The following is a 16,897-nucleotide window of genomic DNA, read 5'->3' as shown; positions in this document are numbered from 1 at the left end:
CACCACCTTTTGTTCTTTTTATCTCCGCCTGTGTCTTCCGTCTCTCTGTCAGCATACTAATACAGTCGGGCTAAAATTGTTACCATAAAACTGTCCCTGGGTGACTGACGCTGTGGGAGCGGCTGAGAGTGGTTTTATGATTCATCAACTAATGGAAGCTTGGATCTTTGGTTTTAAAACAGAATATTAACCTGCAAATGGTGCAACATCTATTATTGTCTTTTGTCAAACACAATACCATGCTCAAGAACATTTAAACCATCTGTTGGACAAATAATTTGATACTTCTTTGGTTCCGGTAATGTTCATTTGATCAAATATATACCAGTGGTGATACCAAGATGTAGATCCCCATTAGAGTTGTGTAATTTGACACACAGTTAGAATTTCGCAGAGAATTATCCTCCTGATTTTTCATTCTCACTCCTGCTCTCTCCCCATTTCCTTCCTTATGTTCTTGTTCACACTCACAAAGTACATGATGTCATCATGCTGCAGACAGACTTCACAAAGGTGAAGTTCAGACAAACAAACACAGATCTCCATATCAGTGGAAAGATAGGGCTGTGTGTGTGTGTGTGTGTGTGTGTGTGTGTGTGTGTGTGTGTGTGTGTGTGTGTGTGTGTGTGTGTGTGTGTGTGTGTGTGTGTGTGTGTGTGTGTGTGTGTGTGTGTGTGTGTGTGTGTGTGTGTGTGTGTGTGTGTGTGTGTGTGTGTGTGTTTGAGATCCCTTCTGTATGAGTAAATGCAGAAAGGCTGCCAATTTTATGAATCAAGGTCAGTTCACTGCCAATGATACTGCATAAATGTAAAACAACATTATTATTTAAAGCCTTTCCCTTCCTGCAGGGTGCCTGATTTACAAAATCAGACAGCAGTCATCACCTGACCTCTCCAATCTCTTTTTGTAGAATCCAAATCACCTTCTCTGTATTTATTTTTGGATATAATATCTATAAATGTCACCTTGGCTGTGTGGTGAGCAGACATCAATACTGAGGCTTCTGACTCAAAATACTTGAGCTATGGGTTATCATTTTCATTTTAGAAATATGCTGCACTCTTGTCTTGTTGTTTCCTTTACTCCTGCTGACATTTGAGACGACGGATCCCGAGAGTGCTAAAATGCTATCTCATATCCGGGTTTAGGACTCATTCCTGCACCACTCCTTTGTAGATGCATTGAAAGGAATATGAACATTTCACAATTCTTAGGTTCATATGAAGAACCCTAGCAGCTATGTGTATTTCCTAAATGTGCTGTATATACCATTATTTCCATAAATCAGATATTATATAAAGATGTGTATACAATAAAGTCATTATGGGAAGGGTAAGACAACAAAAATAATAGACAAACTGCTCCATCCATCTATCTCTTCTTTCCCTGGCCTCCTGAGTTGTTCTGCACAGCTGCCCGACAATCTCTCCTTTCCTCCCTTCACATGCGTTTAAATTCAGGAATTAGAAAGGTTGAAGAGAACGAGACAGCTTGTGAGGGAGAACAGAAGGGATAGAGGGAGTAAAAGGAGAGGGAGAGGGGGATGGGAGCAGACAGGGAGGAGGGATAATCTCATTTGATAGTGGCTCGTACCACTCCCTTGGCACAGGTCTTTGTTTTACTGTCATCCTGCTTTTTTCCCTCGCTCTATTATTCACAACACCACGACCCCTTCTATGACGACCCTATCAGTTTCCACTTAAACATCAAAGTCATACAACTCAGATGTTCTAAAATTCCTGATTTCCGACATTTAACGCTAATATGGAAGTGAAGACAGATTATCCAAATGTCATTGATTAAAGGTTGTCACAATATTCATGTTATGTCACGTTTTTATGTCTAGGTTTGGGTGTTTTGCTGTTCTCCCTGTCATGTTTTCCTCCTGGTTTATTGTCTGGTCCTTTTCCCTGTGTTTTTCCTCCTGTCGTTAGCAGCGACGTGCAGTCAGGGGAGGCAGAGCCTCACCTGTCATACTCCAATGTAACGGAAAAACATCTAAAGAAAGACTAAATAGTAATAATAATAAAATGTCTCCACTGATCTGTGTTGTAAGTGTGATTTCTGTATGATTCCAATCGCTTTTTATAGTCAAAGTCAGCTAATTTGCCGAGCTCCGCTACAACTACGGGTGATGAGAAGTGAGGCAGGGACGAGCTCTGCCTCTCGTAAACCCACAGTAACTTGCTGGAGCACGGGCACTAATTTGACGCGGGCACTTATTTTGTGAGCGCGCTCAAGCCAGTTACTGTGGGGTAAGGTGAGGCACAGATGAGCTCTGCCTCACCTCGGAATGCATCACCCCACAGAAACTGTCTGGAATGCGGGCCCTAAGCGCATGCCTGCACCATCTCACTGTATGTCACCAATGTAATGTTTGTAGATCCCTTTATTACATGTGTCCTCGCCATCCATAGTCTCTAAATAACTTATTTCACGTATATGATATTTAGGCTCGCTGGTATGGAGTCAGATTTGGGTCAATATTCTAGCGCGTAAAACAAGCTACTCACGAGCTGAAAATGTGCTTTTACACGCGCATAAAATGACCCTCGCGCGCAGATTAAACCCCCGCGAGCGGCTCTGCGCTCGCTCGCGAGAGAAACAGCCTTCTTGCTCGCTCGCGGGAGTGTCAGCCTCGCGGAGTCTGTCTACGCGCGCGTGAAAAGTTTTTGGCACTTTGGGGCGGAGCCACTGGACTTTGATTGACAGCTGCAAGGAAACCCGAGGTTGCCAGGTTTGATAAATGCCTGAACTACCAAGAGCCGAGGAGAGACGGCAGCAAAATCAGTTGGACGAGATTGAATGGTAAAGTTGTCCATATGTGTATATATAATTGTTGCATTTAAGTGATATATTGGTTGTAAAAAATTATTTGCTTGATACAAAAGGACATTCTTTATAACCAATTGCTTTATTATCACGCATTTGTAATATTTGTATGCTAGAACTTTTTGTATTCTTTTTGAAAAATAAAAAATAAATAGCTCACTTGTCATTCATTTTAATCCTTAATTATCCATCCAACACTGAAAAGGTGGTCCTTGTGAAGAGTCTCATCACTATATTCCCTCAGCTGAAAGTCATTTACAACAATAGTTTGCTGAAGATTAAGTTTGTTTTAACCAAGGTATAAGGTTTTTTTAGGTGTGATTTTATGAATGATCTATTCTGTCAACATTTGATGAATTAGACAAATATTAATGTTTTTAAATGTTAACAATTATTTTCTTAATGACATATTGTGCTAATGAAATCCTTGTAAATAAATGTCCAATGAATTTATTCTTGCATTCAATTTTTTTGAATAAAAACCATATTCACCACCTGGTACTTCCAGTAATCGTCATTGACACACAATGTGCAGATATAACACAATCAAATGTTAATTCTGGTTAAAGAAATATAACACAAAATGTGCAGAAATAACAAATGAGTGTGTTCATCTTGGTTACACATTTATGACACACAATGTGTAAAATGTGCACATTGTGTGTTAGGGGCATGTAACACATTTTGTGTGTAAAAATGATTTACACATAAATAAACACAACACGTGTTGTCCCTGAGCACACTCTGTAGGTGTGTTGAAATTCAACACATGTTGTGTCATATTTGACACATCCCTTCTAAGAGTGTACAGCAGACAGTAGCTAGCAATTTTCGACAGATACAGCCCACTCAAAAATATATTGTTTTATATAAAATACATTTATATATATATATATATATATATATATATATATATATATATATATTAGCTGTACACTTTACGAATATAATAGTTTTTTATGGACAATTTTACCATTCAATCTCGTCCAACTGATTTTGCTGCCGTCACTCCTCGGCTCTTGGTAGTGCAGGCATTTATCAAACCTGGCAACTCCGGGTTTTCTTGCAGCTGTCAATCAAAATCCAGTGGCTCCGCTCCAAAATCCCAGAAACTTTTCACGCGCGCGTAGACAGACTCCGCGAGGCTGACACTCCCGCGAGCGAGCAAGAAGGCTGTCTCTCTCACGAGCGAGCGCAGAGCCACTCGCGGGCGCAGAGCCGCTCGCGGGGGTTTAATCTGCGCGCGAGGGTCATTTTATGCGCGTGTAAAAGCACATTTCCCGCTCGTGAGTAGCTTGTTTTACGCGCTAGAATATTGACCCAAATCTAACTCCATAGCTGGTCTCATCATACAACGGCAATGAAAAAAGCACCAGGGGAGGCAGCCATAACCTTTGCCACACTGAAGGGGGCGCACGTGAGCCCAGAGGTCCTTGTTGCTACTGTTATTCTACGCAGTGACGGTAGACGCAAACAACAAACTAGACTTTTGAAACTAGAGGAAGATCAGGAGGACTTTTACAAAAAAGTAATAGAGATTGTTGTCCAGAAGGATAGCATGGACTTCATCTTCAAGTCAAGGTAAGACCACAATTGTAATGAAAATGGGATCTTACTAAGAAAGAACAATCCAATATTTAGATTTTGGGTATCCTTTTGTTGAACGGTCTGTTTAGAATGAAGTGAAGCATCAGACTAAAAAAGCTTTTGTAACCGAATATTTCGATTAAGGTCAAATTTAAAAGAAAGAGTCAGTGCCTCACCAGCCATGAACCTCACCGCACGTCACTGGTCGTTTCCCTGGTGTGTCTAATTGTCTGATTGTGTTCACCTGTGGCCCTTGTGTTTCTCCTCCCCTGCCCGGCTGTTTCTCGTCTTGTGATTACCCCTCCCTGTATTTAGTCTCTTCCTGTGTTCGGTGTCGGTTCATTGTTTTGTCTTTCCTGTCTCCCTCCATGTTGGTCACGGTCAGTTTTGTTTGTTAATGTTACCTTGTGCTACTTGTGTTTTTTCGTGCCATGTTTATGTTTATCAGCTTTTAAATAAAGCTCGTTTTTGTTTCTAGACCTTTTACCTTTTTATAGTCTGCATTTGGGTCCTACCTTTTCCGCAAACCGTAACAAAGGTATTAAATTACAGCCACAACAACTAGTCTATTAGTCTGTCAACAATCAGTTAGTAGACAGATCATGACTCAGCTGCTACTTTGAGAATCAATTAATTGTTTTTGAAAACTGGTTTCAACCTTCAATATTTCACCTTTGTTTACTCTTCCAAATAAATGTGTCCAACCTGTCTGATAATATGACTGCTTCTGTTTCTAGGCCCTTGTCAGAATTTTCTGTACTGATATAGCTGCATTTCCAGATCTCAATAATGACGAGAAGAACACTCTAATTTTAACATATAAGAATGATGACTCAAACTACAAAAAAAGAGAAGTTGTAGTAAAAGAGACTTCTCTTTCACAAAAATAAGTGTTCAACTGCACATCCAAGATCATCTAATGGACTCAGAGATGTCACTAACTAATCAACCAATCAATTAAACCTTATTTAATGGGAATGCATTCCCACTATCTGTTATGCTACCCACACAATTCTTTATTATTCCGCCGGGTTATTTTGCACCTCTTCTCCCACATCGCAGAAACTCCGTTGAAACATCAAAATGTTCAGCTCGGTCGGGAATCGATTACTTTTCTCATTCATAACTTTCATAATTCCAGAGATATATCCCATAATTCATCAATCTTCATGCGACTTCAACTGCTAACTGTTCCTTCATACTTTCACTCAGAAACCTCATTCCAACTTTAAGATGTTACACATCTTTCTGACATTATTCATGCTAAACAACTTTTAAATCTGATTCATACTTCTAGAAATATTAAACATTGTTCAGACCTTGGTAAAGAGGCCTTCTTCAGATTTTAACATTATTGTGTATTGAGCAGCTCCTTAAGGTGTGTGATCTCAAAGCTAGAGTTTAACAATTAACCATTGTTGTTCTCTTCCGTCCACCAGGCGCCTTGGGGGACTTCTTGGAGGAATTAGATAATCTCCTCTCACACATCCCTGAAACTGGCCCTCCCGCTGTACTTCTCGGAGACTTCAACCTCCAGACGGGGAAGATAGACTAACTAACATCTCTGTTAACCACCTTTGCCTTCTCACTGTCTCCATCCCCACCAACTCATAAAGCTGGCAATGTCCTTGATCTCATATTCTCAAGGAACTGCACTACTTCTAACCTCTCTGTAAACCCGCTTCACACATCCGATCACTTCTTCATTTCATTCTCTCTACCCCTTTCCAAACATAACAAACTAATTTCTTCTCATCCTGCACCTGTCCGCCGTAACCTCCATTCCCTCTCCCCCTCTACCTTTGCCTCATCGGTGCTCTCAGCCCTCCCTTCCTCTGACTCGTTCCAACTTCTGCCTCCAAACTCTGCTGCAGAAACTCCCCTCTCTACTCTCTCATCCTCTCTGGACTCTCTATGTCCTCTCACATCTCGGCAGCCTCGTCAGTCCCCTCCTGCTCCCTGGCTAAATGACGAACTGCGTGCTACTGCTAATAGAACCATCCTTCTGGCAGCAGAGCGGAAACGGTGGAAATCCAAACACCAAGACGACCTCCTAACCCAGGGATGGGCCACTTTGATGGTGGTGGGGGCCACATCATTGATGTACTGGCCACCAGGGGGCCGCAGATTCACTTGGAACACACACACACAACAATTCCTTGTGTTGTATGTAATTATTAACAAATATACTAAGTCTGACATCTTCATTGACATTTTACAACAGGAAACAGTTTGTCTCCATCAGTGGCTCAAACTCACCCCCGGCCCCAGTCCACCACGGTGTACCCCAGGGCTCTGTACTTGGCCCCCTCCTGTTCACCATTTACGGCCAGATCATCCGACATCATGGACTCAACTTCCACTGCTACGCTGATGATACCCAACTTTATCTCAGCACCACTCCATCCTCCCAGCTCCCCCCTCAGTCTCTCATCAACTGCCTGCATGACATCAAGACATGGATGTCTTCAAACTATCTGAAGCTGAACAGCGGTAAAACAGAGCTCATGGTTGTGGCACCCAAGGCACTGCTCCAGAAGGTTGGTGACTTCGTCCTTGAGGTAGACGGCTGCTCCATCTCCCCATCTCCTGAAGCCCGCAACCTGGGTGTGATCCTCGACTCCACCCTTTCCTACCATTCCCATGTCAAATCAGTGACCAAATCGGCTTTCTACCACCTGCGGAACATTGCCAGACTCCGACCGTCACTCTCGGAGTCGGTTGCCGAGACCCTGGTGCATGCATTTGTCACCACCCGCTTGGACTACTGCAATGGTGTCCTGTTCGGGGTTCCCAACAAAACCCCGGACAGGCTCCAGTATGTCCAAAACTGTGCAGCTCGGGTCCTCACACACACAAAGCCCTGGCAGCACATCACTCCCACCCTCATCCACCTCCACTGGTTGCCGGTCAAGTTCCGCATAACTTATAAAGTCCTCCTCCTGACCTACAAGTCCCTCCATGCCCTTGCCCCCCAGTACCTATCGGACATCCTCCACCCACATGCCCCACCCCGGGACCTGCGGTCTTCAGACTCTGGCCTGCTCACCACCCCCCGCACCAAACTGAGAACCTTCGGGGACAGAGCCTTCAGTGTGGCAGCCCCCACCCTCTGGAACGCTCTCCCTGCGGAGATTCGCAACATCCCCACACTGGACGCCTTCAAAAGGGCCCTCAAGTCCCATCTGTTCATCAAGGCTTTCGGCCCCTAAATCGATCTGTTGTTTTGTCTGTCTGACCTTTGTTTTGTTTTGTTTGTGCTTGCCCTATTCCTGTAAAGCGACCTTGGGTCCCTTGAAAGGCGCTATAGAAATCTCAGTTATTATTATTATTATTATTATTAAAGGGAACATCCCCAAAAAATGGGAACATCCTCTAATAAGCTCACTAAACAAATATCCGTTCACAGAAATTGTATTTTATTTTTACAAGTGGCATTTTTGTATTGAACAGGTTATTAAACAGTGGAATAAAGTTATTTTAAACTATTGGAAAGCACGGAAAATGTGTGTGTATTGAGATTAACCATTAAGATGACATAAACATGAAGTCATGAACACTAACTTGAACCTAAAACACTTGTAGCCAGTCTCTGCATTCCCCTTATTCCACAATAAGGGGAATGTTAACACGCCCGCACTCTGTTGTTCCTCAGTGCCACTCCCCCTCCCTCCCGCTGAAATTATGAATGAAAATCGTAGTAATCATAGATAACACGGCAGGGTCTGTGACAGTTTGTTTTCATCTGATTTCAAATAAACAAAGTCTTGGTTTTAAGAATATTAAACTTGTTTCGCCAAATTCAGATGATAAATACAACTTTTAAGCTTGTAAAGGCATAATTACAAGAGGCAACTTAACGTCACAGCAAGCATAACAACAGCCGGTGTTTCTTGTGAGGGTTTCCCCGGGAAACAAATATTTTTTAAAAACATTTTTTATTTATTTTTTATTAATTACGTTGTTTATGAATTAATCTGAGGGCCGCAAAAAGAGGAGGTGGGGGCCGCATGCGGCCCGCGGGCTGCAATTTGCCCATCCCTGTTAACCTATCAGGCTCTCCTCTCCTCTTTCTCTGCTTCGATCTCTCAGGCAAAAAGCACTTTCTTTCAAGATAAGATCCAATCTTCCTATTCCAATCCCAAAAAACTATTTTCAATCTTTTCCACCCTCTTGGACCCCCCTCAAAGCCCCTTCCCCCTCCTCCCTTCTGTCAAGCGACTTTGTTAACCACTTTGAAAAAAAGGTTGATATTCGCTCTTCTTTTTCTGACTCACCTTTACTCACCGCTGGGTCACCTGACCCTCCTTTCACCCACACACTAACCTCCTTTTCCCCTCTCTCTCCAAGTGAGGTTCTTACCCTCATTACCTCTGCCCGTCCTACCACTTGTCCTCTGGACCCTATCCCCTCAAACCTCCTTCAGACTATCGCTCCTGATATTCTACCGTTTCTCTCCCATTTCATCAATACTTCTCTAACTTCTGGTCACTTTCCAAACAGTCTCAAGGAGGCAAGAGTAAACCCTCTCCCAAAGAAACCCACTCTCAACCCGTCTGATGTTATAAACTACAGGCCTGTCTCTCTCCTCCCGTTCCTGTCTAAAACACTTGAACGCGCTGTCTTTAAACAACTCTCCTGTTATCTCCATCAGAACAACCTTCTGGATCCGCAGCAGTCTGGTTTCAAGGCGGGTCACTCCACAGAAACTGTAATCATTGCTGTCTCTGAGGAACTGCACACTGCCAAAGTAGCATCCCTCTCCTCTGTCATCATCCTTTTGGACCTGTCCGCTGCATTCGACACAGTGAACCATCAGATCCTCCTTCGCACTCTCCAAAAACTTGGAGTTTCAGGCTCTGCACTTTCCCTCCTCACCTCATACCTCAAAGACCGTACCTACAGGGTAACTTGGAGAGGGTCTGAGTCCGACCCTTGCCAATTAACTACAGGTCCCTCAGGGCTCTGTTCTTGGTCCCCTCCTCTTCTCCTTGTACACAAACTCGCTCGGATCAGTCACATCGCCCGCCTCCGCCCCTCACTCTCCTTCCCGGCTGCTGAAACCCTCATCCACGCATTTATCACCTCAAGACTGGACTACTGCAACAGCATCCTGTATGGTTCATCATCCAAAATTCTAAATAAACTAGAATACATCCAGAACTGCGCTGCCCGCCTCCTCACCCACACCCGCTCCAGAGACCACATCACCCCCGTCCTTCAAAACCTGCACTGGCTCCCTGTCCGTCAACGAATACACTTCAAAATCCTTCTGCTAACACACAAAGTTCTCAATAACCAGGCTCCCCCCTACCTCTCCGACCTGATCCACCACTACACCCCCTCCCGCAGCCTTCGTTCATCAGAAGCGAACCTCCTCTCTATCCCCACACGAACCAAGCTCCGAACCTGGGGGGACAGAGCCTTCTCCATCGCTGCCCCCACCCTCTGGAACTCCCTTCCACAACACATCAGAGACTGCACCGACCCCCCCACTTTCAAAACACTGACCAAAACACACCTCTTCAGACTGGCTTTTAATTTGTGAATTATGCTGTGTTGCTGTTTTTAATATTTATTTATTTTTTATCTCTATTCTTTATTCTATTTTATCATGTTTTGTCAAACCACTGTAAAGCGTCTTTGAGCACCTGGAAAAGCGCTTTGAAATAAAATGTATTATTATTATTATTAAGATTTCTTCAAATGCCATTGCCTTGGCAACACAATGCTCACTATGAAACACGGTTTTCTCACAAGTTCAGTTCAAATGCTCGAAATGGCCCAAAGCTTCACAGGTTTGGTAGCAATGCAGCCATCAACACATCTAAGCGTATTATGGGGTGTCATCAAATGCTGTTGCCATGGCGACAGATTATTCGCCATCAAGTTAGTTCAAAAGTTTGCAGTTCAAATAGTCTGCTGCTTTTCGAAAGCCTTTTTACTTTATTTTCTTCTCTCATCACACATTCAAGCCCCCAGTGTTCATGTATCATTTCAATCTAAATTCTTCACTTTCTTCTTACACATTACTGTACATTTCAGCATAGCAATTCAGCGTCAGCTTTTCAGCATAAAGCATTCCCACTAGCAATTTCTTCAGGAATTGCATTCTCTAGTTTCAATTCAATGTGCTTGATTGGATATTTATAGCAAAGGAACAATTGCCATTATAAAAATAAAGTCAATAACACTGATTCATTAGTCCTTATATCTGTGTTAAAAGCGTATTCCCTCCTATTTAAATACTAAATGCATACACAGCTTTGTGTTCAGGAATCATTATGACTTCATATTTGATGAAAAATTCATCACGTCTTCTTTGCTTTACGTGTGTGTGCGCAACACACTTTTGCACACACCCACTTTCAGACATCCAGTCTGCTCCTAGACTAAGTGTTTCTGAACATGTTGCTCTGTCACTTGTATAACTAAAAGAGAGTCGAGGAGAGAGTATCCAGGGTTTGTCTGAGGTCCAGAGACTATGGGGAAAGATCTACTTTACGTAAGAAAATTAAATACGACACACTACAGCTTAAAAAATGAACCCTCTTAGATCAACAACTTCTCAAAGCATGAACGGACAGAATTATTTTCCAGTGTTTTTGCTACCGTAATGTTATTTCTTCTTCAGTTTCACAGATGAGCAGGATTCATGAACCCCCTATCCTAAACCCTGCTAGGTGAAGTGCAAGGAGGGAGGGGTCCCACTAGCTGTGTGATGTCACAGAGGAATAATCGGTCCTGTTCTGTTTTTAGCCTTGACGGATGCACCGATGCACTCGCTGCATTTTTCATCACCGCTCCACTGTCACACCCTCCAATTCATCCCATCGCGATGCCGCTGTAATGTGGAACCACACCTTTCTGTGAGCTCTCACACAGTGGTCAAGGGTAATTATTACATTACTATTACTCCAAAAAACAGCACTCACTCATATCACTGAAGGAGTAATCCTTCATAGTGTGCTGTATTCCGATAAGGACATTAAGTCATCATGAGTGCTTGTGATATCCAGAAAATGCTAAAACAACAAAGCAGACAGCTGGATTACACACCAGTAAAAAGTGTGGTAGAAGCAAATGCTAATGTATTCTCAACTGTGAGGGTAGCCATTTTCAATACTCATACAGTTTATAGGGGCCCCACATGCTTTTTATAATGTTCCTTTCCTGTGGTAGGTTTTTGTGGATGTAAATGGTCTGCAAAGGCTAAAATCCTGAAGTGCATGCCAGAGGGAGTTTCTCTCCGCACTAGCAACACTAGTTTTGTAGCCTGTCTCTGTAGGGCACCTGAGCTGGCACCAAGCCTGATTCTGACCCGCATAGAGTGGAGATGAGGCTCACTGTACAAATCAATTTGACGGACTCATGTGGAGCTAATTAAAGGCGAGCTGTGGCTACTGTCTGAGGCAACCTCCTGCTGTGATGCCCACAACTGTTGAATTAAACCAACAAGTCAATGTCACCCAATTAGCTAATGCACATGACAACAATTAAATGAGAGGAAGGCTGATAGTGACAACATTTGACCTTTACTGCTTTTCAATAAACTTGTTAAGCTAATTGGCCTTATAAATCTAGCCAATAAGGCGGAAAATATTTACAGTGCTTTTGAGAATCGACTTAATAGCACAAACTGAAGAATAACATCAAAGTACTACCCTCCACCTGCACTCTAGACCCTCTACCCACAGCCTTTGTCAAATCGAACATCTCGGCTATAAGTCCCATGATAACCGACGTCATCAACAGTTCCCTCAAGGCTGGTCATGTTCCATCAGCTCTTAAAACTGCCGTCTTCAGACCCCTCCTAAAAAAAACACCTTAGACCCAGATGTCCTCGCCAACTACAGGCCCATCTCCAACCTCCCATTTCTAGCCGCGGTGCTGGAAAAAGTAGTTCAGGACCATCTCCAACTAAAACGGCCTCTTTGAGAAATTCCAGTCCGGTTTCCGTTCCGCCCACAGCACTGAAACAGCTCTGAGTCACAAACGACCTGCTGATGGCAGCTGACACTGGTTCCCCATCTCTCCTCATCCTCCTGGATCTGACTGCAGCATTCAACACTGTCGACCATAACATCCTCCTTCAGCGCCTCCAATACACCATCGGACTCTCTGACTCCGCCCTGAGCTGGTTCCAGTCCTACCTGTCTGGAAGAACAGAGTATGTCTCCTTGGGAGGTGCGAGGTCCCAGACACACCCTGTCACGTGTGGTGTCCCTCAAGGGTTGGTCCTCGGGCCCACTCTGTTCACCCTGTACACTCTGCCCCTTGGTCGTGTCATCAGCCAGCATGGAATATCATTCCATTGCTACGCTGATGACACACAGCTATATATAAAGACAGACCCTATCCCACATGCTTCCTCACTGTCACCATCGTCATCACCATTCCCATCAACATCCTTTAACACCTGCATTGAGGAGATAAAAACTTCCTGCCGCTTAATACCTCCAAAACAGAAGCTATTTTAGTTGGCACACCAAACCAGGTCCAGTCATCCCCCATAACCCACATCACCTTTTCTGGCCAAAACATACCCCTCTCTGCATCAGTTATCAACCTGGGTGTACGATTTGACAGACATCTGACATTTGACACCCACATCAAACACCTGTGCAAAACCTCCTTCTACCACCTCAGGAACATTGCAAAACTCCTGTCAGATGCGGAACAACTGGTCCATGCCTTCGTCTCCTCAAGGCTCGATTACTGCAACGCTCTCCTCATCGGGACTCCTAGCGGGAGCCTTAAGAAGCTCCAATACATACAGAACAGTGCCGCTAAGATCCTGATGAGGGTGAGAAAGTACAACCACATCACACCTGTCCTTCATTCCCTCCACTGGCTTCCTGTCTCATTCAGGATCAAATACAAGATCGCACTACTGACCCATCAGTGCATCCACGGGAATGCTCCGTCATACCTAAAAGAACTACTCACATCACAAACCTCCACACGCAACCTCCGTTCCACAACAAACCATCTGCGTCGCCCCCCTAGGACCAAACTCTGCACAATGGGGGATCGGGCTTTCTGTGCAGCTGCTCCTCACCTGTGGAATTCCCTCTCAGACCACCTGAGGACTCCACAGACCACTGACGCCTTCAAGAAAGGCCTAAAAATGTGATTGGTTGTTGGTCGCGTGCCAGACATGCCCACCGGAAAGCTTCAACGCACGCTGCCGTGTGGACGTACCGCAGAGGTACGTACACACGCTTCCGTCGACGCTTGAAAAGTTGAACTTTTCTCAACTTTTGAAGCGAGCAACAGAGGCAAAGCGACGCAACAGAACCAAAATGCAGTTCGGCAAAGCGTGACGTCACCCCATTCAAAGTGAATGGGAAGCGTCTCTGTTGAAGCAACGCACGCTGCCGTGTGGACGGGCCATAACGTAGCGTCCACACGGTGACGTGTGTTGAAGCTTGCCGGTGGGCGTGTCTGAAACTTGACCAACAACCAATCACATGAATCTCCCGCCCCGGACACACAAGCACGCGGTTTGATTGGCTAGAGCTTGTACTGGCATATGATTTGATTGGCTGGCGCTTCCGTCGAAGCTTCAAAAGTAGAACATTGCTATACTTTTGAAGCGAGCAACGCGAGCAAATCGAAGCGACGGAACCACAATGCAGTTGGGCAAAGCGTGACGTCACCCCATTCAAAGTGAATGGGCAGAAGCGTTGAAGCTTCAATGCATGCCGCTGTGTGGACGGGCCGTAACAGTCTGTGGTGCAATGTGTCCCAAAGCTTCATGTATTGATAGGTTAATATGAATAATCAAACAAATGACTATGTGCAATGGGAATTATCCCCAACTCTGCAGTACAGCTTATGAGCTTTTAACGTCTTTCAGCTTGTTGTTTTGGTTTTTTCGAGCCAGCAACTCATCTCCGCTCATCAACCCTGTTCCCAGCAGGTTCAGGCACTTGTTTTCAGAGAAAAGGCTCTGATATAGTATGCACACAATACTGCTCACCACCAAACAGCAGGCAGTCAAAGTTATAAACTAGCTAGTGAGCATGGTGGAGCTCTTAGCAGGAAATCCGATATTTTCTAAGAAGTGAACCAGAGCTAAGAGTGAATATTGATTTCATTTAGATTCACGTGACACAAATCCATATGAATACTTATGTTACTCTGTGTCTGTTGAGGCATTTGATTGTTAACATCTTTGTCATACCTATTTTCTAATAAGACAATACATCAGTGTATGTGTGTGTTTTTGCAATTTAACGCACATTACTAAACAACTAGTCATTCCAGCATCAAACCCCAACTCTGTCACGATCATGCTGAGGCTATTTTCCTCACAAGGCACTGTTGTTTGAGTACTGCGAAAGTCATGTAAGGAGTTACCCTGAGGAACTGATGTTACTTTAAAATAAGTCATGGTTACATTTTAGTGTATGGAAAAAACGATTTTAGAGCAAAACCAGTTGTGTTTCAGTTGATCCATTAATTGGTTAATAAGTGGCACTAATGGGAAATTCTATTTACAATAGGAAGTTGTGGAAGCAAGCCCAATATAATAAAGAAAGTTTGCATTGGTATCTAAATCTTATTAGTCAATTATGACCTGCATGATTTGTATTGAAACATAGTATCTGATTCGTTTTATAATAGTATTTTACTAATTGTCAAAGTAAAATGGGCTGAGTCGCCTAATATGACAAGAAGACATTTACAAATAAAACCATGAAGGCCTTCCATAGTCATGTTAGGCTGGGCTAACTTTCAGAAATGTTAGCTTTCAGCAGGTGTAACTACATGTAGCCTAGAAGAATTAGGCCTATACAACACAAATAACCTAGCAATAGGAAGGGTTGTTAATAAGCTATCAATACATGATTTAGTCAACTTATTTGTAATGTGACACCATCTCCTGCCCTGGAACATTGCAAATGTAACGACAGACTATGGTCAGAAACTTCTTATACCCAAACGAGTCTAATAAAACGAATAAAGCTTGACTTCTTCCAGTAAGGAGCCATACCACTGCCGAGCCCACCTCCTGCAGCTGCTCCAGCTCCAGCCTCAGCGTCTCCTGCTCGGCCTCCAGCTCGGCGTACTGCTGCTTCAGGCTCTGGTTCTCCTCCAGGACCACCAGCCCGCACTCCGCCGCCTGGATCTTCTCTCGGTTGGCCTCGGCCAGCTCACGGGTCAGACGCTCCACCTCGGCCCGGCATTGCTCCACGGTGTCCCCGCATCCTGCTCCACCGGCAGCCATCGCTCCCTCTCCCCCTCCTCCGGCCCTCTCCTCCCTGCGTCGGATGAGCGGAGAGCCCCGCCGGAGGGAGAAACAGCTGAGGTAGACAACAAACCTGCCGCCCCTAAAAGGAATCACAACGCTGCCTCAAATCTCATTTTTAAAATGAAAAACCTAAATATAAAATAAACATCCGTAAATCTCAATAAAGCGTTGTCATCCTCAGCAGAGACACCCATCTTCGGCCATGCAATGCTCTAAATGATGCAGCTTCTCATCTTCCTGTCCCGCATCCCCTCCCTCTGCTCTGTTTTTCTGCCTATTCACCGGCATCAGGCTACACCTCTGCCTGCAGCCGGGAAGCAAGGCACTCTTTACAGTATAGGGCACAGTCATGGAATAAACTGTGAAAAGGAGGGATGTGAAAACGCGAATTATTTTTAGATGCTTTCCACAACTGTGGGCTGGGTTTTTTAATTGTAGTAGCACGTGGGATAAGCTATATTTTATATTAATTTAAGACTTTTATCTTTTATTTATATTCAAATGTTTTAACTTGAGTCTATCTGACAAAATATATTGTAGCCATAAAGGTAAATTCTAATAATTTCAATATAATTTCAATATGAGCAGAAAAAAGCAGAATGTTGTTATGTTATTTGTTCATTTATAGAACCCCATTAACTAAAACCAAGACAATAATCTATCATCCTAAATACAATATAAACAGCAATGTATCTTTTTAATGCTAGTTTAATACGAAGTCCGGCATCCCTGTTTTGCTTGTAATTTTGAATCAATACTGTATTCTTTTGCTTATAAACAATTTTTACTCAATATTTTACTTTAAACTTACATACGTTATATACATAAACATTTATATTATACTTATTGTTAAAATGTACTTCATCTAATATGAAAAAAACTCTGGGTAGATAAAAAAAATTAAGATAAATAATGAAATTCCATATAAATTGTGCATTCAAACAGAGAAAAAGAGAGGTTTGCCCTTGTTTCATCTAATATTACATAAATATCACTATACAGCAGTAGGGTAATATACATGTATATCTCTACAATGCAATATATATCCTTGTCATGATATATCTGTCAAAACAATATTTTACAACAGGATGACTGTATAATCCTGTCCTGGCAAAACATTGTATCTGAAAATGTGGTTAATCTTACAGCTAACATATGGGTAGTTAAAATACAGGAGAATAAGACATAACTCTGAGGATAAACACTTTTTTATGGTAT

At 43.3% G+C, this 16,897-nt stretch overlaps 1 protein-coding gene across 4 annotated transcripts in view; it reads right to left on the bottom strand.

Annotated features, from left to right (window-relative positions):
• The window catches only part of LOC117468280 (protein bicaudal D homolog 1-like), a 35,304-nt gene extending 19,396 nt beyond the window's left edge, over positions 1-15,908 (bottom strand). For 3 of the 4 annotated variants that reach the window (XM_034112310.2, XM_034112306.2, XM_034112308.2), the window contains exon 1: positions 15,437-15,908. In XM_034112310.2, coding sequence (XP_033968201.1) covers positions 15,437-15,655 — 219 coding nt within the window. In that variant the 5' untranslated portion in view covers positions 15,656-15,908. Of the gene's footprint in view, positions 1-4,595; positions 4,684-15,436 lie in introns of those variants that run through there. The other variant, XM_034112309.2, reaches the window with a different exon arrangement.
• Between the last annotated feature and the right edge of the window lie 989 nt (positions 15,909-16,897).

The sequence above is a fragment of the Pseudochaenichthys georgianus genome, chromosome 23 (genome assembly GCF_902827115.2).
Source record: "Pseudochaenichthys georgianus chromosome 23, fPseGeo1.2, whole genome shotgun sequence".
NCBI lineage: Eukaryota > Metazoa > Chordata > Actinopteri > Perciformes > Channichthyidae > Pseudochaenichthys > Pseudochaenichthys georgianus.
The sequence above is the reverse complement of the archived record's forward strand: the minus strand, read 5'-3'. Positions and strand labels throughout refer to the sequence as shown.